The following is a 24,633-nucleotide window of genomic DNA, read 5'->3' as shown; positions in this document are numbered from 1 at the left end:
AGATTTGTTAGGCCCTCAGAGAGCCCCTCCTGGCCCATGGGGAGTACTATTTAAGTAGCAGGGTTATTGGTATCCCCTTTATAAAAGCCTCATCACAGTTGTTTGAGGCAAGTGCTAAGGATCCCACTCCCATTCTAGAAATGAGGAGCCTGAGCAACTTGCACAGCAACTTCCCCGAGCTTAGGTACCTACTAGATGGTTGGAGGCCTGAGTCTGGGCTCTCACACTTCTTGCCATAAGCTACTTGCAATGAAGCCACAGTCTCCCAGTGGCACAATGAAGACCTAAGGTTTGTGTTTGTTACAGCATCACGCAGAAGAATGTCGGAATTAGCAGCCTGGTAGGTTATTATCTTAGGGGAAAATATAGAAGGGAAAAGAAGGGAATGAGAAGGAAGGTTTTTTTCCTCCGTTTGTGTTCAGGGACTTCAGATCTGCCTGGAAGAATGAAGCCCATTATTTTCCATACCTTGTTCAATTCTTTTTCATGATTTGGTTGATCTAGGGTCACTGAAAACAGCTCTTTCCTTTTCCTTTCTGGTTCTTTAGTAGAAGGTGAATAAGATGATTCAAGTCTACAAATTAAATAATGTGAATAAAAATTAACCTTGACTTGGTAAACTCTCATGATTATATTGTTAATTTACACTATTGTAGGTTGCAGAGATAGATTATTAGTTTATTGGAAACATTTCTAGTTCCAGATTGCAAATTCTAATACATTCAGATCCCCTAAGTATTTACATATTTAACTGAGTACAAACAGTTTGAGTGAAAAAAAAAAAGGTAACAATTAATATGGAATTTCAATTATGTCTTGAAAATTGGCAGAATACTGGGTTTGCATATGTAGATAAGATTTTTATATAAGAAGACTGTTTCCTATAATAAGATAGCTTGGGAACCCCTTAAAAAAAAAGGAAACACATCTAACTTGCTTGTACCATGGAAAGGAACCATGTTAGGAGAAGTCTGAGGGGAGCAACTACTCCATAAAAGTGACCCAAAGTGACTAAATCTGACAGTCTACCCACAGAAAGCTCAAATACATCTGTTCTTTGGCTGCTTAACTTATAAAGTGGAATTGCCATCACATATGGATACCAGAGGGGAAAAGCAGAAACTAGTATAAAAAGTACAATTTCTACAGGAAGTTTGGAGAAGTACAAGCAGGTTCACTTCTAGATCAGGAAAGCTGATAAATGAAAAATCATTAAAACAGAAAATAAAGATAGCCAGGCAAGGACAGTAGCATGCTTTCTATTGCTTGACTAATCTGGTCAAGTCTGGCGTTTTGAGGAATGTGCCTACCTGTAAGTGAATACAAGTTCAGATTTCCAAAGAACTTTTTAAAAGGTTCCATAAATCACAAACTTAAACCACACAAAACAAAATCTGAGCAATGATAGAGAAATAACTGATGTAAACATTGAAAATGAAGGGATCTTTTAAAAGGTGTAAATTTATAGTGATATCTTGAGGTACTTGTATCTAGACCAGGTTGCCTTTCTTCTGATTATCAAATACATGTGTTAACTGTAGAAAACAGAGTGTATCAGAGTATATGCTGCTATAATGTTATCATCGGGGAAAAAGCATTGTTGGCATTTTTGTGTATATTAATTGTCTTTTTTTCTATGTATGTGTGTATAAATGCATGTTTCCTATACAGTTAGAATATATAGTACACATTATTTTTCAGTCCCCTTTTGTTTCCTACTCAGTAATATAGTGTGAGCATTGTATCCAATATTCTCCTCCAACATTATTTCAGAATCAGTCTTAAATTTTTCTTATTTGCTTTTATTTGAAAGGGGTGAAAAATGACATTTCCTATTTTTCAATTCTTCCTAAGCAATTTCAGGGAGTGGAATGCTGAACTGATTGGGAAAAAAACAAAAGAACAACAACAACAAAAACAACCTCATGATGGTCTCGTAAATTTCACTGAGCAACTGGAACAAATGTCAAATGTCAATGTGGACAAGTTCAAAGGAGAAAACAATAATTATGCTAATATAACATGCTAATAATAATATATAAAGGAATTATCATTTGTCATGTAGGAAAGGAATGTTGGAATTATTTTTAATAATTCTCAGAACGTATCAGCCCAAAGTGCTTCTGTAGCTAAAGAAAAAGGAAAAGCTAACAAAATCTTACCATTATTGAGAAAGGTTCTGAAAATGAATAAAAGCATTACTATGCTACGTGTATAAAACTGCACTTAGGAGCCTGGGCTGCTTCACCTTAATACAACTGGAAAGAAGAAACAGAGTCCAAAGGAAAGAAACCCAACCAGTAAAGAGGCTAGAATCACCTTCATTTCTGAGAACAAACCAAAAGGATGAGAAACCTTCAATGGGAAAGATGAAGGCTAAGAAGACTAGGCCCAAAGTCTGAAATACAATGGAAGCTGTGAAAAGATAAATTATCTGTCTTTCCATCAGATCTCAGAATAGAAGAACTGAGGAATACCCTCCAAATAAGAAAGCTACAGTTTGGAGACCAAAACAAATACCAACTTAAATAACGGCATTAGGCACAACAACAGAATTGTATTGACCAAATATGTGAATAACTGTGAGATTTTAGATGAAGTCATGTCTTGAAGGAAAGTTGGCAAGGTCTGGAATTCAGCACTAGCCTTGTGAGACAGATCCACAGAAAGTACTACAATGCTCTTCCATAAAACCAGTTACACAGTGTGTGAAAAGTTTGCTTTTCTAGGAAATTTCTTATGTTTTTAGGCATATACATCCTTAGTACAAAGACATTTCTCACCAACTCACCACACTGGCGCCTCATATTTTCCCAGATTTATTAATCATCATTGATGATGATCTATAGCTTGCATATGGAGCACTCTATAATGCTAACTGGCTAATAGGCATTCTACCGTTCTTGGTGAGACATAAGATAGGTCATTTTTAGGAAGCTAAATTTGCCATCTGTTTAAGTGTAGAGCTCAAAAAAATTCGAGCAGGTTCTACAACTTAAAGAAATAATCATTGCCTTTAAAACAAGGTAATCATCTTTCAACAAAATATCCCTTACCATTTGGTTAGTCAGTTTTTAAAATCCTATCATTGGGCTTGAGATCTGAGAAGGATTCAAGTTCCAATGAGAATCTGAACATCAATGAATGGTTCAAACAGTCAGACTTTCTACTCACAAGCATAAATATTTCATAATCCTTAGCGGTCCCATTTCCCTGTGGTTCTGGAATACACAGTATCTGTCTGATTTTTAAAGGAGGAAAAAAACCTGTTGTAACAAAACCCTTAATGGAACTGACAAGGTAGTGAGTATGGAGACCAAAAGAAATACAACATTTACAAGTGAAAAAGTTAGTAACAGGTTTATAGACAGTCAAAATAAAAGCATTTGAAAATATGGAATAAATCTTATTTATCAATATATACAATTAAATATCAGCTCTATACTATTTTTTTACAATATCCTGAAAAATAAAAGTTCCAAGAAAATATCTGACTCACTGTGATACATAAGTATCCATAAATCAGAATATGATACAATTATCTAGGTAAGTAAACATACTCATTTTGAAGATGAAATAATCATGGATTTTATTTTTAATACTAAATGTTATCCAATAATTAACAGCATGTTAATACAAAACAAATAGACTTTTAATTCTAGTTTTAAATATAAAACTCTTAAGATACTCAGACATCGTGTCTTGAACCGTTTCTCTCAGGCTGCTGAGAATAAGAATATACCTTTTTTTACTTTCTTGAGTATTTTGGCACTCTCCTATTTTTAATAATTCTCTGTGCAGCTGCAATCGTTCCATTTCTATAATTCTCAAGAGATCATCACGTGACTGTAACTCACTTTTCACCTCTGAGAGTCCTGCTTCCATGGCCTACATAAAAACATCAAACAGGTCCAGTGCTCACATTTGGATATCATGATTACAATATATTTAAAAACATTTAACATCTATGAACCAGCCTAATTCCAGATTAACTGGTGTCGAGTCCTTGGTTGGCTCTGTCTTACAGAATTTCATTCCTTCATTCATTTACTCAACAAATATTTGCTGAGTCCTCATTATGTGCTCAACACTGAAGTTACATAGACTCTGTTCTCAGTGGGCTTACAGTCTAGTGATAAGGAGTAATCATTAATCACACAAATCCGGGCACACTGTATGTGAATCTGAGAGAATCATAAAGGTATGTAAAAAATATTAATGTGTAAAATTTGGATTAATGCCAATAATGCCCAATTTAAAGACAATAGCCAGGAAGAATCTAATTTCAAAGCTGGCCTACACAGTGAGTTATAAACCGTGGTCTACGGCTCCACTGTTGCCCAGTAATAGCCCTACTTTATCTGGCAACTAGAAACACCAGCAATCCTGTGAATCCAGTGTTTTATTTTGTTGATAAGAGGCTTGAGCAAGTTTAAAAGCTGTTGGAAAGGGTCCAGGCAGGAGAGAGGAGGAGTAACGGTAATGGTGTTGGTTCCTGGGAAGGTAGGTGGAGTGGGTCCCAAAGCCCAGGTGGAAGAATTGCCTAAAGCAAAAGGAAAGAAGGAAGGAAGATGGAATGTAGACAAGTATATGCAACTGGATATGGAGAGATAAGACAGCGGCTCTCTGTTGGCTTCTATTTTCCTTGTGAAGTAAAAAGATGGCGCTAGAAGGAGAAGGGGAGATAGGGGCAAGGGAATGATTTTTTGAAAGATTTTATTTATTTGAGAGAGAGGGAGAGAGAGAGCGTGCATGGGGGTGGGGTGGGGGGAAGAGGGGCAGAGGAAGAAGCAGACTCCCTGCTAAGTGGGAGCCTGATGCAGGCTCGATCCCGGACCCTGGGATCATGACCTGAGCCAAAGGCAGATGCTTAACTGACTGAGTCACCCAGGCGTGCTCATGGGAGTGATTTTTGAGAGTGGAGAAGGTTTGAAATGGCCTGCAATGAAATGGATAATTAGCTGATTGGAGCAACAGAAGAGGATTCCTGGCAGTGTTGAGTACTCATTTGAGATTTGTGACCATGACCCGATGAGTGATTTTCTCCAGCAGTACTTGGCTATTCTCTGGGAGAGAGGTTATGGCAGAGTCCTTTCAAATCACCAGGTTTCTTCTACTCACTTATACAGGGAAACTAATATTTATTAAATGTACCTGACCCAGGTCATCAAATCCATTGCCACTTTTAGTAGATGAGGAAATTGAGGGCCAGACTTGGTCCAGAGTCACAGAGCTTACAAGTGGCAGATTTTAGAAAAGACAAATCCAGGTCTTTTGGAACATTCAAAATGCAAAAATAATTTGTTTCATGCAACATTAGTGAAACAGCCCTGTAGTTTATTGGCAAAGACAAGGTGGGGTGTTACGAGGGCAGGAGGTTTCTCTGCTAATAAAGGCTGTAGGAAACACTACGGACATCTTTAAAAATCATTTGTTTAATAACTCTGTATATATCAATAACAGATTTATATATAATCCACGTACCATAATATTCACCCATTTACAGTATGTAATTCAGTGGACTTAGTATGTTCATGAAGTTGTGCAGGCATCACTACTAATTCCAGAACATTTTCATCACAACCAAAATAAACCGAAAACCCATCAGTAGTCACTTCCCATTTTCCATCCTCCTAGTCTCTGGCAACTACGAACGTACGTTCTGTCTCTATGGAACTACCCATTCTGGTCATAGTCTTTGCGACTGGCTTCTTTCACTCAGCATAATGCTTCCAAGGTTCATCCATGTTACAGCATGGATCAATATTTTATTCCTTTTTGGTGATGGATAATATTTAATTGTATGAATATACCACATTTTTGTTTATTAGTTCATCAGTTGCTGGACATTTGATGTTTCTTCTTTTTGGCCATTATGAATAACACTGCTATAAAATTTCATGTACAAGCTTTGGGCATATGTTTTCTTTTCTTTTTTTTTTTTTAAAGATTTTATTTATTTATTTGACAGAGACAGAGATAGCGAGAGCAGGAACACAAGCAGCGGGAGTGGAAGAGGGAGAAGCAGGCTTCTCCTCGAGGAGGGAGCCCGATGTGGGACTCGATCCCAGGACCCTGGGATCATGACCTGAGCTGAAGGCAGACGCTTAACGACTGAGCCACCCAGGCACCCTGGGCATATGTTTTCTGATTCATTAATTCTTACCCCAAAATTCACAGAGCCTAGAAATATAATTATGCAGACAGTATAGGACATATGAGTTCCCAGAGAAACTTTTTTTTTTTTTTTAACCAAAGCCTTAAATTTATACATTTTCCGGGAGACCTAGAGACCTGGGTTTGGGGAAGGACCTCGCTGTAATACTTTTTTTTTTTTAAGATTTTATTTATTTATTTGAGAGAGAGAGAATGAGAGAGAGCACATTAGAGGGGGGAGGGTCAGAGGGAGAAGGAGACTCCCTGCCAAGCAGGGAGCCCGATGCGGGACTTGATCCAGGGACTCCAGGATCATGACCTGAGCCGAAGGCAGTCGCTTAACCAACTGAGCCACCCAGGTGCCCCCCTCACTGTAATACTTTAGCCCCAGAAGTTCCTGGACTGACTTGGAAATAAGAGGATAAATATATTCCAATAGGTGATTTAATAAACTTGTTTGGATAAAGGTGTGTTTGGATAAAGTCCCTGTTTCAAACAGTGGGGATTTTTCAGATGAGCCTAAAATTTCAAAATAAACAAAAGAAATGTGAAACAATAGATTTGCAAGTAGAAAAACAAGTTGACTTGATGTGAATGTCATCCATTACTTTGGCCAATTGAAGAAGGCGCCATCTGGGCTCCCTGCCTTGCAAATTTGCCACCACGTGAAGCTGCATGTGGGCAACTAGGTCTTCCTTCAGTCAGGGAAGGGGAGTATAAAAAGGGCCTAGCTCCGGGCCAATTTGAAATGCAGAGTCACCATGGACTAGGGTTAATTAAAATTCTGTAAAATGTGATAATAATAGTTTATTTCTTTACTGTTATTAGAAAAGAATACCTATAAGACTGATATTTGGAGATATCATGTCACTAAGGAAAAAAAAGCTTATTTGTGATCTAGCTATCCTGGTAAGAGAATTTATGTCAAAATTGAAACTTTTCATAATATAAATCAATAATAATGATTTGACACATTTTCTAACATGAATGAATATGCAAAAGATTTTAATTATAATTGACAGAATTATGTAAATTGACTATAAAAGTATGAGAAAAGCTTTGTTGATATAGATAAATTGAGAGTTGTTTTTTGACCTATGCAATATCCCTTTGAATTCAATGTTAATAATACTGAGTTGACACAGATTAGTGAATTTGTTTAACTTAGATGTAGCCTTAAAATTGGCATGCTTTTGCATAAAAGCCAAATTAATTATTTGTCACTGTGGATGCAAATATTTAGGAAAGTGACTCTTTGGTACCTGATTGACTAAAACACTCTCAAGTTTCTTTGAAACAACTTAGGTACGTAAATCTACCTTTTTTTAAAAACTCGACCCCCAACACGGGGCTCAAATTCACAACCTCAAGATCGAGAGTTGCATGCTCTACCGACTGAGCCAACCAGGAGCCCCTGTAAATCTACTTTTTTAAACTGTAAATTTTATGACATCTAAACACAGGTCAAGTATTTCCAGTGACTACTTGGCTTCCAAATTGGGAGATATGTTGTAAGTGTAAATACACACCAGATTTTGAGGACTTAGTATGAAAAGAAATGGAAAATATCTCATTATTTCATTAATAACTTTTTACATTGATTGTATGTTGAAATGATAACACTTTAGATATATGATGGATTGAGTAAAATATATTACTATTATGTATTAATTTCACCCATGTCTTCTGTCTTCTTTTGATGTGGTTACTAGAAAAACTTAAATTATATTTGTGGCTTGCATTATATTTCACTGCACAGTATGGTTCTAGTATGTTAACAACCCACTAACAAGCACACTAAAAGGTCAGTGTTGGGGGGGCACAGCTCTTAGAAAAATGCAGAACAATTTCTTTTTGTCATTAACCTCCAATGGGAAATGCTGCACATTTAAAAAATGTGAGTGTAGTACAGCATAGTAAATAAATATATGCAATGGGATTAATATGTATACTGACACATTTCAGAGTTGTGGAAAGACAAGTGAGAAGATGTGATTCATGTGAAAATCCAAATGCATCTGGCATTCACGTGTGTTGTAAACTAAAGAGAATTTTATATACAACAAGTGACAGTAATTCAAACTGAAATAGTAGTCTTTTTAAATTCATGTGCAAGATGTGGAGCACTGTCACATGACAGGTCTTTGCAAAAAGAGAAGAGAAACTTCTTTCTAAATATATGCACTGGCTAAGTGATTATTTACCTCTAATGATTCCCATTTGGTAAAATACAAATTTTGTAAAACAAGTTTAAGGCCCATCTGTTTAGTTAGAAATTCGCCTTTAAACCTTCAAATCAGCTACCAAATAGTAAATAATTGGTATCTTCTTATTCCGTATTTGCTTTAAAGCAAGAGAATGAAACAAGGTCACATTTGGAAATAAAACAGGGAAAAGGCCAAATGAAAGCATTATTTTCACCATTTGTCTTCTACAGGCATCAAAAACAAGTAGTGTTTCCTTGGGCACAGAAATCTTATCTGTTAGCTACCTTGAAGTTTCCGAACCAAACTACTTCTTAAAGATCTTTTCATTAAAGCTTTAACGTATTTTTATGTGTCAAGCATACTCCAGAATAATTTGGTTTGTTTTTTAATACATGTGATTCTTTTGTAAAATATAAAATGGAGATTCTTAGTTTAAATGTAATAATGTTTCTAGATCCAAGAATAACTAAATTATTTTTGTTTAGTGAATACAAATCTGTAAAAATAGCTTTGGCAAATTTTCTCATAGAAATTGGTATATAAATAAAAATAAATAACAGTCATATTAAAATGTATCATTAACTATGAAAAACATCATAAAATAGAGTAGAAAACTGGTGAAGAATATGAGTAAAATAATATTTCAAAACTTAAAGCAAGGTTTCTCAACCTCAGCACTATCTATACTTTGGTCTGGATAATTCTTTGTTGCGGGGTTGTCTTGTGCATTATAGGATGCGTAATAGTATATCTGGCCTCTACGCACTAGATGTCAATAGCATCCCTTTCCCCTGTTGTGACAACCACAAATATATCCAAGCATTACCAGGTGTCACTTGGGGAGCAAAGTCACTCCACTAGAGAATCACTGATTTAAAGGAAAGTCATAACAATTAGGGGCAACTAATACTGTTATTTTATAACCTCTGGTATAAATAACAGTAAGAATATTTCACAACTGATTGACTTCTATGAGGAGCTGGGTTTTTATTTTGTTAGTATAGATTCAGGAATATTAGTAAATTATTATGTATGTTGATATACGTATATATCAGGAAAAGTCAAGGTGGATAACATGGACTTTCCTTAGCCCAGACGAGCTACGGAGCCTTCTCAGGGTGCATGCATGTAAGCCCTTATGTGGGCGGGAGGATGAGTCATATCCTGTTGAACTTGGGTCAGGAGTGTAAATCAATTAAATGATATTGCTAAAGGACAGGGAGGGCTTGGCCTTCAAGTAGTCTGAGGCCTCTAACCTCCTGCTACACGTTCAGACTCTCTGGTTGCACTTTCTCTCTTCTTGTCAATAGGAGTGCCAGTGTGAGAAGTATTCGTTTAAGGCATTCACTTGGAGAGAGGGAAGAGATTATGAACTAGGAATGTTAATTTATTAATGTTTCTCAATGTACACTCTTCCTCTATTTGCAACATTCTTTCTTTTAACCAGATTCTCCAACTTCCTTCCTGGAAAAATATAAAAAAGTTCTGAGAAGGAGAAAGATGGGGCTGGTCTAGGAAAGCATGACAGAGAAAGTCAGTCATGCTGCCAAGAGAGGGAAACAGAGGCTCTTTCTAGAATACAGGGTAAGAGTAGCCATTTCTATTTTACAAGTGAGCCAAAGAAGCAAAAGCTGAATCTCAGCCTATAAAAGAGGATGTTCTTGGATTCTGTAATAGGTCCAAACAAAATTCTTTTGGCGAGATTAAAAGGAACTGACGTTAGTGAAGAAGCTGAGCCTCACCGAAGCATACAAGCAGACTTCATAACTGGGCTCACTCATGAAATATGTTTAGGGCAAACTAAAGAGAACAGAACAGAAAATAGATTTCTGGGGACCAGAACCAAAAAGACCTTGAAAAAGGACAAAGAGGACCAACTCCAGTCTGTGCTGGATGACCTAAAGCCCAGGGCAGAAAATGTGGGAACGACCCACAAACACACTCTACTTACTTATTGATTGTGATCCTGGTGCAGACTCTGGCAGTTCAAAGACAGCTGCAGAATGTCTTGAAATAAACGCCAGAGGCATGACCGGTTGTCCCAGGCCCAGGGAGATGGAAAAGGAAGCCCCTGAGAGAAAAATCTCCTCAGAAGCAGAGGTGCTGCAAGCCCCTCCGAAGGGACCAAGTAGGCTGATGGGCAAACTGAACACACGGAAGCCACCTGACAGCCTCTCGAGTAGAAGAGTAAGGGCTAGTCTTACCTACGTTATAGCAAAGCTGGAGAAAACACCATTAGTACCTCCCCTATTTCTAGACAATTTGTGGCTTGTTCAGCGCTTAGGATTTGTGGTTTAGCTTGCTTTGTTTGTTTACATCTATATTCCGATTTGTATTAGAATAACACCCCCCTCCCCACATGAAGCTGGATTTGGGGATGGAGGAGGTGTCCTTCTCTTAGAAACGCCATGGAAGCAGAGAAGCTGGGAGCCTTGTGTTTGGCCCCCTACAGACATGGAGAAAGAGGAACATGGAGGAGTAGATGTTGGCAGAGAAAGAAATAAAAGAACTAATCCCATATATAAAGTGGCGGGATGGGAGGATGAGGAGTTGGCGCAAGACGAAAAAATGACCCTGGGAGTTTAAGTGGTAGAAGATCCTGAGGAATGTCTTAAAGAAGTGGAGGTCTGCTCAGATAGTGGCCTCCAAAGTATATCTCAGCATGAGGAAGGGATAGAGTGGGACTGAGAATGGGCCAGCTGACATGTTTGAGTTGGTAGAAAAAGGCTGAATGCTTGTAGGTGGGAGAAGACCAAAACGGGGGAAAAAACTATATAATGTGTCAACTAACTGGGATATCCATGAATAAGAAATATATATTTAGTAAAGAAATTGGTAATGACCAATTTTGATGTATGCTGTATTACTTTCTTAGTGATGCAGAAGTAAACAAGAAAGAGAAAGAAAGAAAGAAAGAAAGAAAGAAAGAAAGAAAGAAAGAAAGAAAGAAAGAAAGAAAGAAAGAAAGAAAAGAAAGAGAGAGAGGAAGGAAGGAAGGGAGGGAGGGGGGAGGAAGGAAGGAGGAAGGGAGGGAGGAAGGAAGAGACAGACAAGACTGTTGGGTTAAGAAGAAAATTAATGCTTAGAAAAACCAGCAATCGCATTTGCCAACGTAGAGATTACCTAAAAACAAACAAATGAACAAAAAACCCCGAACCCCAGGCTACTTGGCAAATGATCATGGTAAAGTGAACAGTGATAAATCCCAGGGAGTGACCTCCGTGCCTCTCACTGAGGTAATCAGATTGTTGAACCCTTACTGATCTCCTGGATCTCCAACCCAGGAATCCTGCAAGTCAAGGAGGCACAGGGTCAGAGAGAATCGCAGGGACACAGGGCAGCATGGGGCCAGAGGGCCACAGGTGTTAGGCCCCGGGGTCTGTAAGTGAGCACTGTTCTATCCTGGTAATGAATCATTCTATACTGCTGTAGAACTCACGTTCACTCTGGTGGGGAATAGCATCTATGGGATTGCCGAATTTACTCATCAAGTGAGAATTACTAAGAGGAACTAGGAAATGAATTTACACATGGAATAGAAAGTTAGCTTTCTAATCCATATACCTGTTCAGTCATGATTTCTACAACTCATGGACAGTATCAGTTGTAAAATAAAGAATCACCTGGCACTGTCTTTGGTACATCTTCAGTTCTTGTAAGAGCTTCTGATTTTCATCTTGTAACTTATTCCTGCTTAATGCTATTTCACTCACAGCTGACTTTAGTTTTTCAATAATGAACTCATCTCTTTCACTGCCTTTGCAACTGTGATCCAGGTCACACATCAACTGAGGATCTTCTGAGCTGTTGTCTTCTGTGCACTGTTTTTTACCACTGAGTTGAGTTTGGTAACTTTGTGCCTGTTTCTGAGAAAAATTAAGACTGTGTCGATGAAACGGAGAACATTGTATTTAAGCTTCCATAAACAACATTCAAGAATGACAGAAAAGACTTGGGAGAAATATTTTTCAATATGTTTATAATGGAGCTTCACTCTCTGTAATTCAGTCTTGTGTTTTTTTCTAAAACCTCAATTTCGGATGATGTAAAGAGAAAATATATTTGTAGAACCTCAGAGCAGACATAGAGTAGGGGAGGGGGCTTAGAGTAGGGAAATCTTATTAAGCAAGAAAAAATGTTCAGAAGAGGAAAATCGTGGATACAATTACACAATAGTTGAAAAGGTCTATAGGATGAAAAATAAAATTAAAGACAGATTGTAGGAAAGAGTTGTCAACACATATAACAAGGGTTAATAATTCTTAATGTACAAAAACTTCTACACATTCATAAGAAAAAGAGAAATGACACAAAAGAAGAATTGGCAAAATTTATAAACAGGCAATTCACAGAAAAGGAAATGGAAAAGACTAAGAAGGATAGGAAAGATGCTCTTACAAGTAGTCAGAGAATTGCAAAACAAATCAAGCCATTCTGCTATCAGTCCAAGTTGGTAAAAATCAAAAGACTGATAACATTCCATGTTGGTGAAAGTACGAGTACCCCATAGACTGTTCATGAATGGAAATTACTATAACCTTTTGGGAAGTAATATGCTAGCTAGTATTTATTTAAAAAATTTGAATGGACATAATACTCTTTGGCTCAAGAATCATTTCTAGGATTTTTAATTTAACAAAAGAAAAATAATAACATTTGAAGATGTATGTACAAGGATATTTATTACAGTATTATAATAGCAAAAAAACTAGAAACAACTTGAATGTTCATCAATAAGGAAATGATTGGAAGAATTAAGGTATAGGTACAATGTACTATGATATATATGGTAATAGAAACAAAATTCTATTAAATATTATGCAGAATTAGGTAATGACTTGAAAGAATATTCATGAGGAAGGATAATTATTAAGTAAAACAACAAAATTTTAAAAAGGAAAAAATATACAACTTCCCCCAAATACATACTTTACATGTTTGTACAAACAAAAGAAAAAGTATGGAAAGAAAAACACCTATTTTGTATTAAATTGATAAGAATGGAGAAGACGCTATTAATTTTACATTGGATTATTTTGTATTGTTAGATTCAGAGAACATATATAACTTAGGTAATTTAAGTAACGTAAAGAATGAAAAATAAGAAACAAAACCCAAATCAAACAAAAACCATAATTTCTCACTGGCGTTAATAAAAATTCCAAATGCCTTGGCCAAGACTTTAAGGCTTATTATAATCTGTATTCAACTCACCAGGCTTACCATCTCCTACCGTTCCTTGCTTTCCACAGGGACTCCCAACCAATTGGCCCATTTTCTAAACCCAGAATTTGCTTTTTGCTCTCTTGCTTCAGTGATTTTGCTCCTGGTACTTCCACCACCCAAAATACAGTCTCAAAATACATCCATTCTTCAAGGGCCAGCCCCAGTCCTACTCCTGCTGGAGGATATTTCCTCACTATCTCAGCCCAAATTTTTCCCTTACTCCTCTGAACTCTAAAAGGATATCCCATTTGCTTGCCATTAATTATCTGTAAATATGGACATGTGTTATCTCTACCTCTAAGCTGTAAGGTTCTTGAGGTCAGGAACCAAGCAATCTTAGACTTTCTAAGCAACTAGCCCATAGACATGCAAAAACATACATTATTTAATGATATAATAACAATGGTCACTTTTAAAAGTACCATCCTTTGAGGCATGTAGACTAAATTCACCATTACAAATTTTCATGCACTTGCAACTTTACCCAGTGTTAGACCTACTCTGGTTATTTTCCCTTGGTTGGCATTTCCATCTGCAATAAGATTGATTATAAAGATAGTAATAGTTAACCTCTGATTTTTTCTAAGAGGATAGTATTAGGTAATGTACCTGAAATTGATTACACTTCTCAGATAATAATTTTTGTTGAGCATCTAAAGAAACCAGATGAGTCTGATATAGTATCTCTTGCTTGTCCCATTCTCTTGACTTTGCTCTAAATTCCTTTTAAAAAAGTGGAGGGACAAACATAAATTGAAGAAAATTATTCACTTAAAAACACAATGACTAAGGCTTCTTTCATTTGTACATCTTCACTCTAAACAACTACATTCATTCTTTCCCCATTTGGAAAACAAAATAAATATTAAATCACTCATCTTGGATTTATTACTAGATAACAGCTTCTGATTCTTGTCACCAAACCTATATCCTTAATTTTGTTTGTTTGTTTTTATGGGATAAGGCTTTGACTGATTTGGTGACTTTGTCCCCTTGTGGTTTTCAAAGCTACTGTCCAAGGTAAAGCCAAAATCAACTCATTCTGGGGAACAGAACAACCATCTAATTTAGGCCTAATTTAGGATACCAGCAGAGCTACCCTGGGGAAGAAGTGGTGGAATGAGCTTGATACAACATACTCGGTTCTACAAGTTTTTGTTCAAAGTAGTATATTTGTAGAACATGAATGTTCACAACTTAGCACAAGGAAAGCATATGGTTTTGGGAATTAATCATTCAAGGAAGGCTATAAATTAAGGAGGCCCCTTACAGTAATTAAAGATGACCTGAAATTGAGTGGTGGTCATAAGGTTGGAAAAATGTGGCTAGGCCCCTTTTAAATATATGATAATACCTTATGATAAATAGACCATATTTATTAAGATAAATGGAAACAGTTCATATAAAGTTATTGACTTGATTCTGACATTCAACAATTTAAAATTAGGTACACGAAAACAGGGTCTTCAATAATAGTGACAAATTTACAAAACTAGGCTCTTGTACAAAATAGCTAATATTTCAAATTAGTACAATGCAGATTTAAAAAATTCCTGTTTACTTTTAATTTTGGAGGGAGTCTTTGGAGTCAGAATTCAAAATATGGGCAAGGTTGACTTACATGGTTCACATCTTTCAGTTAATACTAATATTTAGCAACACCCACCCAGCAATCTCAATCTTGAAAATAAGTATTTCCCAGCATGCTTTAAGAGGAGGCAGGGGCAGTAACCTCAATTCTTTACAAATTCTACAACAGGTAGAAATGAGGTCAAGAATGAGGCCAAGCAGGCTAGAAATATGGGTCACAGACATATCAGCAATGCTCACAACAGTCCTGGCTTTCTTGATCTTACAGATGTATTGGTTTCAAGACTGGTTTCAAGCCAGCACAATATATCCCGTAGTTATGGGACCATACAGAGACCTAGGGACCTTTAGGAGGATTTTTGTAGAGACAAGTTTGTCCCCCACCAGGTTCCAGAGAGTCTGTAGACTTGCCTAAACCTCCAGAGTAAGTTCTCCATGGCTGGAAAAGGTTTTCTGGGTCTTCAAGGTTGAGAGTGGGTCAGGGTCATTAAGATTAGAGTTTCTAGGGGAAGTCCATTGCTACATACGTTTTTTAATCCCTTTACTAAATACTGGAAGATGGAACTAACTTTTCTTTAGTGATGGTTCTATGTCAGGGACTCTACAAACCTCCACCTGTAAGATGGCTTTAACTTTTTAGTATGAACATTTCACACTTACATAAAAGTAGAGATTTAAAAAACTCCTGTGTACCCTTCGCCCAGTCTGACCACCATCAACCTAACCATCTCCATTCCGCCTCTCTCGCAACCCTTTCTTTGTTGGACTAATTTAAGGCAACTTCCAGACCTCATGTATTCTCACCCGTAAATGTTTTAGTGTGCATCTAAATGTATACATATGTGTATTTTTTCTCCCATAACCACAATGTCACCTATAAGGTATTTTAACCCCATTTATTGGTGAAAAATGAAATCTCTGTGAGACTAACAACTTGCCTGTAGGTCACAAGGCAAATAAATGAGACAGTCAGGAAGTGTTTTAAATTATAAACTGTCATGTTCTTCCACATCAACATGATATTTCGCACTTCTCTATTACTATACCAATGAATAAACATTTGTCCCAAAGGAAAAACATGCTTAGATGTAGACTAAAACTGGGACAGCCCATCTCTTACACATTAATTTTTCATATGGCTCTAAGTAAAAACAGGTACATGAAGTGTCTCCATAATTATACAGTTTACACTACCTACACAATGTGCTTAAAAATTATTATATAAGTACAAACCTATCAGGTTATATATATCTATATCCATAGAGATTTTTTTGTTTTTTGTTTTTGTTTTTGTCTTAGAGAGAGATAGAGCATAAGCAGGAGAGGAGGGGCAGGGCAGAGGCAGAGGGAGAGAGAATCTCAAGCAGCCTCCATGCCTAGCATGGAGCCTGACATGGGGCTCGATCTCATGACCCTGATATCATGACCTGAGCCGAAATCAAGAATCGGACGCTTAATCGACTGAACCACCCAGGTGCCCCAGCTCATATTTTGCTACTAATTTCATCTATAAATTCATGAAATCTATTTTATGTAAATATTTCATTCCCTAAATATAAAAGTGTTCACAAAAAGTATTTAATATTACTTTCAGGACTTTTTTTTTTTTGGCTGTACAATTTACATGACTGTGGTTGTCCCATAAAACCCCATGAGAAGTCAATCAAAAGGCTAATCGGTGACTTGATCTCTGCATTTTCAGTGAAAGCATATACATTACAGTGCACATCTTTGGGCATCTTCTATGAGACCAGGATATTTCTGAAGCCAGTCTGGTCACACCATCATAAGAGCCAGGTGGTTACACATGGTGCATTTTCCTGTAGAGTCAATTTTACTAAGCAGTAGTAATTTTGTATTTAAAAAAAACCCAACATATTATTCAGTAGAATACAGGAATTTAAAAGCTAAAACCCAAGCCTTCCAGCAAAGTTCTTCCAACAGGCTGGTTTTAGGACTATGATCCTAGATTTTCTTTCTTCTTTTAAAGATATTTTGGAGGGAAAGTTTGAGAAGGTCTGTGAATTGAAGAGTAAAATGATGAAAATCAAATGGGGCAACGACAATTAGATAGGAGGAAGGAGATAAGAGGCAGGACACCAGGGAAAGGGGCAAATCTGGGCTGGAATATGAGGAGTAAGAGAAAGGAATTGATCAAAGATTCCTAAGTATCTACCTGGGTGACTGGGAGAGGCCAACCATTATCTGTCGGAGAAGTAGAAGAAAGGGAACTTGGGGCACCTGGGTGGCTCAGTTGTTGGGCATGTGCCTTCGGCTCGGGTCGTGATCCCAGGGTACTGGGATCGAGCCCCGCATGGGGCTCCCTGCTCAGCGGGAAGCCTGCTTCTCCCTCTCCCACTCCCCCTGCTTTTGTTCTCTCTCTTGCTGTTTCTTCCTCTGTCAAAAAATAAATAAAAAATCTTAAAAAGAAGAAAGGGAACTCATTGGCTGGGGATGGTGAGAGGGATGCTGGGATTTAGGGCTTGAGAACAAAAGAAGGAATGCAGTGGGCTAACTTGAGGTCAATTAATGAATAATGGAAGTCCTAGTAACTGGTCTCAGGTTAGAGAACAGAAATTTATAGTAGAATCTATCTGCTGTTACATGACTTCTACCAGGAGTGCTCAAGAGCACTGGGACGAAAAATAGCAGGTTTGTTTTTTCCAAGGTTGGGAAGTTAAGGGATAAAAATAAGTGCATCCGTGAATAGTAAGCCTTTTTAGGGACACAGATCTCAGAAGCTCTGGGTGATATATGGTGGCTCTCTTGGAGTGGCACTATCTCTTTAAGAAAAAAACCCTGAAACGCCAAGCCCTGTTCCAAAAACTGTTATGAGGCTTCGTTGGGATTTAAGTACCTAATAGTTAAATAGCCATTAAAAGATTTATTAGATACTCAATTTAACGGACCCCAGGGATGTCCTTCAATTTCACTCAACATCTGCAGTTTCTTTGAACTCTATTTTTTTTTTTTTGGCTCTCCAAAATGCTGATCTGTATAAAAGATGCATAAATCAAAGTGATGTTTTAATTCGCTAAGTGCCTAAAGGGAAGGTGCAGTAAGAAAATACAGTGAATGAGAAGCTGATTTGTAATGGTGTTTGTTACCACAGCTGTGCGTGCCATGGTGCGCAGCGGAGACAGCCAGTCCACCACAGCTGCAGAAATCAACCCTGACCACACATGAAAGACACTAAGAAAGTACAGATGGCTCACCTCTAATTTCTGGTTCAAATTGCTCATTTCAAAGGGTGTTTCTTCTTTGAGGTGTGGTAACTCCTTTCGCCGAACTTTACTTTGTTTCATCTGGTGCAGTCTCAGTTTCTCAAAGCTATTCGTCAGTTTGGAAAACTGGAAGTAAGAGAGAAGGCTAACGTCTCACTGTGGCTGGTGCTTCTGACTCGAATTCACAAGAGTTCTTTTCTTGGGCACCTCTTTGAAGATTTAAGTCATGATTGGAAAATGCGGTAATGCTTAAATGTTCTGATTAGTAAAGACAGGACCAGTTATTAAAACTAAATTATTGAAGCTGAACACCATTCGGTTTTCATGTAAATTTGGGACTTCACTAACTGCACAGTTAAATGATTCACTCGATAAATATTTTGTTTAGCTTTGTCTTAACCGTATGTAGCAAAGCTTACAAGTTTTAAAAACCAAGTTTTTTTCTTTTATTTAGTGCCATCTTGTGTTGACAATTTTAATTTCAGTAACTCCTTCTATAAAATAACAAGTGTATATTTTATTGAAGAAAACTGAATACTGAATTTAAAAGATACAAACAGCATAAACTACTTATTCATGTTGATATGAGTTTAAATAAATTTAAGTATCAAATTGATACAATCTTTTTCTTACCAATAGTTCTTTTTTTTTTTAAGATCTTATTTTTATTTATTTGATAGAGAGAGAGATAGCAAGAACAGGATCACAAGCAGGGGGAGTGGGAGAGGGAGAAGCGGGCCTCCCGCTGAGCAGGGAGCCCGATGCGGGGCTCAATCCCAGGACCCTGGGATCATGACCTGAGCCGAAGGCAGACGCTTAATGACTGAGCCACCCAAGTGCCCCTTTCCAATAATTCTTTTAACTTAGACTCAGTACTATTTTTTCTGTTTCTTGTTCAAATAATAAATTAAAAGCAGCTTGGTCTATCAACATCTGTGAAGAAATTTCTAGATAACTATTTATAAAAGTTCTTTGGTTTTATTTTGAATTTTGAAATAATTATACAGTATACTTATACGGTATAATATTAAACCCAGGAAATTGACATTGGTACAATATATGTGCATAGTTTTATGCCACCTTATCACATATGTAGATTTGTGTGACCACAACCACAATCAAGATACAGAACCATTCCAACAGCACAAAGACCTCCCTGCCTTTGTAGTGACACTCATACCTCTCATCTTCCCACCCCAACCCCTGGCAACTACTAATTTGTTTCTATATCTGTAATTTTGTCATTTGAGAATGTTATAAAATGGAATCAAATTTTGACATTTTGAGATTGGCTTTTTTCAGTCAGCATAATGCCCTGAAGATGCATGCTTCTATCAATAGTTCATTCCTTTTTATTGCTCAGTATTATTCCATGCTTTGGATGGAACCACAGTTTCCTTGACCATTCATATACTCAGACATTTTGGTTATTTCCAGTTTTTGGCTACCACAAATAAAGCTATGAATGATTGTGCCTACTTATCTAATATTAGTCACTTGCTTTCTTTTTCTCATATTATTTTAAAATGGAGATATAGAGCGCCAAACTGTGGAAAGAGCCAAGATGTCCATCGACAGACAAATGGATAAAGAAGATGTGGTATATATATATATATACAATGGAATATTATGCAGCCATCAAAAGGAATGAGATCTTGCCATTTGCAATGACGTGGATGGAACTGGAGGGTATTATGCTGAGCGAAATAAGTCAATCAGAGAAAGACATGTATCATATGACCTCACTGATATGAGGAATTCTTAATCTCAGGAAACAAACTGAGGGTTGCTGGAATGGTGGGGGGTGGGAGGGATGGGGTGGCTGGGTGATAGACATTGAGGAGGGTATGTGCTATGGTGAGGGCTGTGAATTGTGCAAGACTGTTGAATCACAGATCTGTACCTCTGAAACAAATAATGCAATATATGTTAAAAAAAAAAAAAAGATAGCAGGAGGGGAAGAATGAAGGGGGGGAAATCGGAGGGGGAGATGAACCATGAGAGATGATGGACTCTGAAAAACAACCAGGGTTCTAGAGGAGAGGGGGGTGGTGGGATGGGTTAGCCTGGTGATGGGTATTAAAGAGGGCACGCTCTGCATGAAGCACTGGGTGTTATACACAAACAATGAGTCATGGAACACTACACCAAAAACTAATGATGTAATGTATGGTGATCAACATAATAAAATTTTTTTTTAAAAATGGAGATATAATTCACTTACCATAAAATCACCTTTTAAAATATAAAATTCATTGGTTTTTAGTATATTCACAAAGTTGTGCAACCATCATATTACCTAATTTCAGAATATTTTAATTACCTCAAAAAGAAACCCCAGAATATTAGAATGATTATACATTTCTTCCTGCCCCCAGTCCCTAGAAACTACTAATCTACTTTCTGTCTCTATGGATTTGCCTATTCTGATCATTTCATATTAGTGGAATCATATATTATGTGGTCTTTTGTGTCTGGCTTCTTTCACTTAACATAATGCTTTCAAGGTTCATCAGTGTTGTAGCATGGATCAATACTTTCTTCCTTTTTGTGGCTGAATAGTATTCCGTTGCATGGATATGTCACATTTTGTTTAACCCTTTGTTAATTGATGGACATTTGGGTTCTTTCTACTTTTTATATATTACAAATAGTGCTGCTATGAACACTTGTGTACAAGTTTCTGTGTGGATACATACATTTATTTCTCTTGGGTACACAACTAGGAATGGAATTGCTGGATCATATGGAAACTCTGAGTTTAACTTTTTAAGGCACTGCCGATCTGTCTTTCAAAATGACTGTACCATTTCCCAGTACTACTGGGAACGTATAGGGTTCTAATTTCTCCATGTCCTCATTGACACTTGCTATTGTCTGTCTTTTTGCTTATAGCCATTCTGGTCAGTCTGAATGGGTATCTCATGATTTGATTGGCATTTCCTTAATGACTCATGATGTTGAGCATTTTTTTCATATGCTTATTGGACTTGTATACCTTCTCTGGAAAAATGTCTATTCATATCTTTGCCCATTTTAAAGTTAGGTCATTTACTTTTTATTATTGACTAGTATGAGTTTTGTTTTTTTTTTATTCTGGATACTAGTCTCTTATCAGATATATGATTTGTAAATATTTTCTCCCGCTTTGTGAGTTGTCTCTTCACTCTCTTGATGGTGTCCTTTGAAGCACAGAGGTTTTTTAATTTTGGTGAAGTTAAGTTCATCTGATTTTTCTTGTGCTTTTGGTGCCAAATCTAAGAAATCATTGCCTAATCCAAATCCATGAAGATCTACTCCTATGTTTTTTTCTAAGAGTTTATAGATTAAGTTTTTACATTTAGGTCTTTAATCCATTGAGTTAACTTTTGTCTATGGTTTAGGTCTGACTTAATTTTTTTACATGTAGATATTCAGTTGTTCCTTTACTGTTTGTTGAAAAGACTATTCTTTCTCCACTGAATTATCTTGGCACCACTTCTGCTTTCTTTTGATTAATATTTGCATGGTATTTTTTCTACCTTTTTATTTCAACTTACCTATATAGTTATGTCTGAAGTGAGTTTCTGGAACAGAACATATTGTTAGGTCATTTATTTTCTTAATTTACTCTGTCAATCTCCATCTTTTAACTGAGGTATTTAGACAATTCCCTTAATGTAATCATTGATATATTAGAGCTTAAGCCTTACTCTTTTTGTTCTTTTCTGTTTTCCAGTTCTTGGTTTCTCTATTTTAGCTTTTCTGTCTTCTTCAGGGTTATTTGAGCATTATTTAGAATTCTACTTTGATTTACCTATGTTTTTTAATGTATCCATTTGAATAGCTTTTTCAATTGGTGCTCTAGGTATTACATTATATATACGTAACTCATTACGGCCTACTGGTGTCAACATTTTACCAGTTCAAGTGAAATGCAGAAGTCTTACTTTTTTTTTTTTAAAGATTTTATTTATTTATTCATAAAAGACAGAGAGAGAGAGAGGCAGAGGGGGAGGCAGGCTCCCCGCTGAGCAGGGAGCCCGATGTGGGACTTGATCCCAGGACCCTGGGATCATGACCTGAGCCGAAGGCAGATGCTTAACCATCTGAGCCACCCAGGAGTCCTGTGAAGTCTTACTTTTCTTTATGTCCCTTTGCCCTGACCCATTCATAATATTATTGTCTTAAGTATTTCCTCAACATACATTAAGAACCGCATTAGACATTGTTATAAATTTTGCTTTAGCTGTCAATTTAGAAAACTCAAAGAGAAGGATAGTATTACATTTACCCATTTTTAAACTCTTTCCATTGTTTTTTCTTCCTGATGTCTCAAGATTCTTTCTTTGCCATTTCCTTTCCGCTAAAGGAATCTTCTTTAGCCATTATTTGAAGGTAAGTTTATGGTGACAAATTCTCTTAGTTATCCTTCATTTGAGAAGGACCTGATTTTCCCTTCATTCCTAAGGATATTTTTTCTAGGCATAGAATTCTGGGTTGACATTTATGTTCTTTCAGCAACTGAAAAGTGTTCCAAATCCTCTGGCCTCCATGGTTTCTGATGAGAAATCTGCTATCTCAATTGATTTTTCTCTATAGGTAAGGTGTTATGTCTTCCTTGCTGCTTCCAAGATTTTTTTCTTTGTCTTTTAGTTTCCAGAACTTTGCCTACGATGTGTCTTGTTGGTTTCTCTGTATTTATCTTGTGTGAATTTCACCCAGATTCTTGATTCTGTAGGTTTATGTCTTTTACCAAGTTTTGACACTTTTTGGCCATTACTTCTTTGAATACTTTTTCAGTCCCCCTCTCTTCTCCCTTCTGGGAATCTGATGACACAAATTTCCAATCTTTTGTTATAGTCATACATGTCCCTTAGTTTCATTTTCTTTTCTTTTTTTTTTTAAAGATTTATTTATTTATTTGAAAGAGAGAGAAAGAGAGAGAGAGCGAGAGCACATGAGAGGGGGAAGGGTCAGAGGGAGAAGCAGACTCCCTGCTGAGCAGGGAGCCCGATTCGGGACTCGATCCCGGGACTCCAGGATCATGACCTGAGCCGAAGGCAGTTGCTTAACCAACTGAGCCACCCAGGCACCCCTTCATTTTCTTTTAGTCTGTTTTCTCTTGGTTGTTCAGATCGGGTAATTTCTATTCTGCTATCTTTAAGTTCACTGACTATTTCCTCCATCCTCTTCATTCTACTTTTGAGCCCATCTACTGATTTTTTTTTTTTTTTTAGTTTGGTTATTGTATTTTCCAGAGATAAAATTTCTAACTGGTTGTTCTTTATAGTTTTGTTTCTTTGCTAAAGCCTTCATTTGTGTCAGGTACGTTTGTAATTGCTCACTGAAGCATTTTTATAACAGCTGCTTTAAAATCCTTGTCAGATAATTCTAACATCTGTATTCACTCAGTGTTGGCACTTCTTGGTTGTCTTTTCTCATTCAAGTTGAGATCTTCCTGGCTCCTGGTGTGATGAGTGATTTTTTATTGAAACCTGGACATTTTGGGTATTGTGCTATGAGACACTATAGAGTTCCTTTAGGGATTGTGTTTCAGCCATCCTTTTCTGATGGCATTCTGGCAAGGAAAGTGGTACGATGCCTCATCACTGCCTTCAGGGGACGGGGAGTTCAGCTCTTGGCCTCAGTTGGTAACCCAAGGGAGACGTTCCTTATCCCTGCTGAGTGGGAATGGGAGTTCAGGATCCCCACTAGTCTTCACTGATACCACCTTGACTGGAGGGGCGTAGGTGCCTTGTTACTGCTTCTCACATGTCCTTCAGTGAAAGTGTAGTGAGGGCGAGTGGCCTGACTCCTTATTAGGTTTCCCTTGATACCATTCAGAGAGGAAGGGGTTGCCTCATCACCATCAAATGGGCATACTAGTCCCGGCTCTCCACATGGCCTCCACTAACACCATGGGCTGGGGAGGGCCTTGTTAAAACTTGGTGGTCATGAAATTCCTGGCTCTCCACTCTTCTCTCACACCACCCAGGCTGGGAAGCCTGGACTACCTCATTACAGGCTAGTGAGAGAGAGGCTGTCTACTCAGTCTGTGCTGAGGGGAGGGATGGGTTTGGGGCTGAAGTCTTTTTCTGTAGTGTTGGGCTGTAGTAGAGCAGTTATTATCTAAGTGTGTAATCTTGCTAGGCTGTCTTTTTCTGGGTCTTTTGGCTGCAGAAAGCAGGCATTCCTTGGGATTCTTTTTGTTTGTTTGTGCCCTTTGGAGCGTCTGGGTTGTCAGCTTC

The 24,633-nt window shown here is 37.3% G+C and overlaps 1 protein-coding gene across 6 annotated transcripts in view; it reads right to left on the bottom strand.

The window, feature by feature from the left end:
- DEUP1 (deuterosome assembly protein 1) overlaps positions 1–24,633 on the bottom strand; it is a 214,961-nt gene that overhangs the window by 33,365 nt on the left and 156,963 nt on the right. For 4 of the 6 annotated variants that reach the window (XM_064577122.1, XM_064577123.1, XM_064577124.1 and 1 more), the window contains 5 exons: positions 18,395–18,529; positions 14,199–14,312; positions 11,987–12,229; positions 3,743–3,888; positions 469–574 (listed from right to left, as the gene is read on the bottom strand). In XM_064577122.1, coding sequence (XP_064433192.1) covers positions 469–574; positions 3,743–3,888; positions 11,987–12,229; positions 14,199–14,312; positions 18,395–18,529 — 744 coding nt within the window. The remainder of the gene's footprint in view (positions 1–468; positions 575–3,742; positions 3,889–11,986; positions 12,230–14,198; positions 14,313–18,394; positions 18,530–24,633) is intronic. The other 2 variants (XM_064577125.1, XM_064577126.1) reach the window with 2 other exon arrangements.

Source organism: Mirounga angustirostris, unplaced genomic scaffold, assembly GCF_029215605.1.
Source record: "Mirounga angustirostris isolate CCGP_5_RB_7025 unplaced genomic scaffold, mMirAng1.0.hap1 SCAF_13, whole genome shotgun sequence".
Taxonomy (NCBI): Eukaryota; Metazoa; Chordata; class Mammalia; order Carnivora; family Phocidae; genus Mirounga; species Mirounga angustirostris.
Note: the sequence above shows the minus strand (reverse complement) of the source record. Positions and strands in the feature narration are given on the sequence as shown.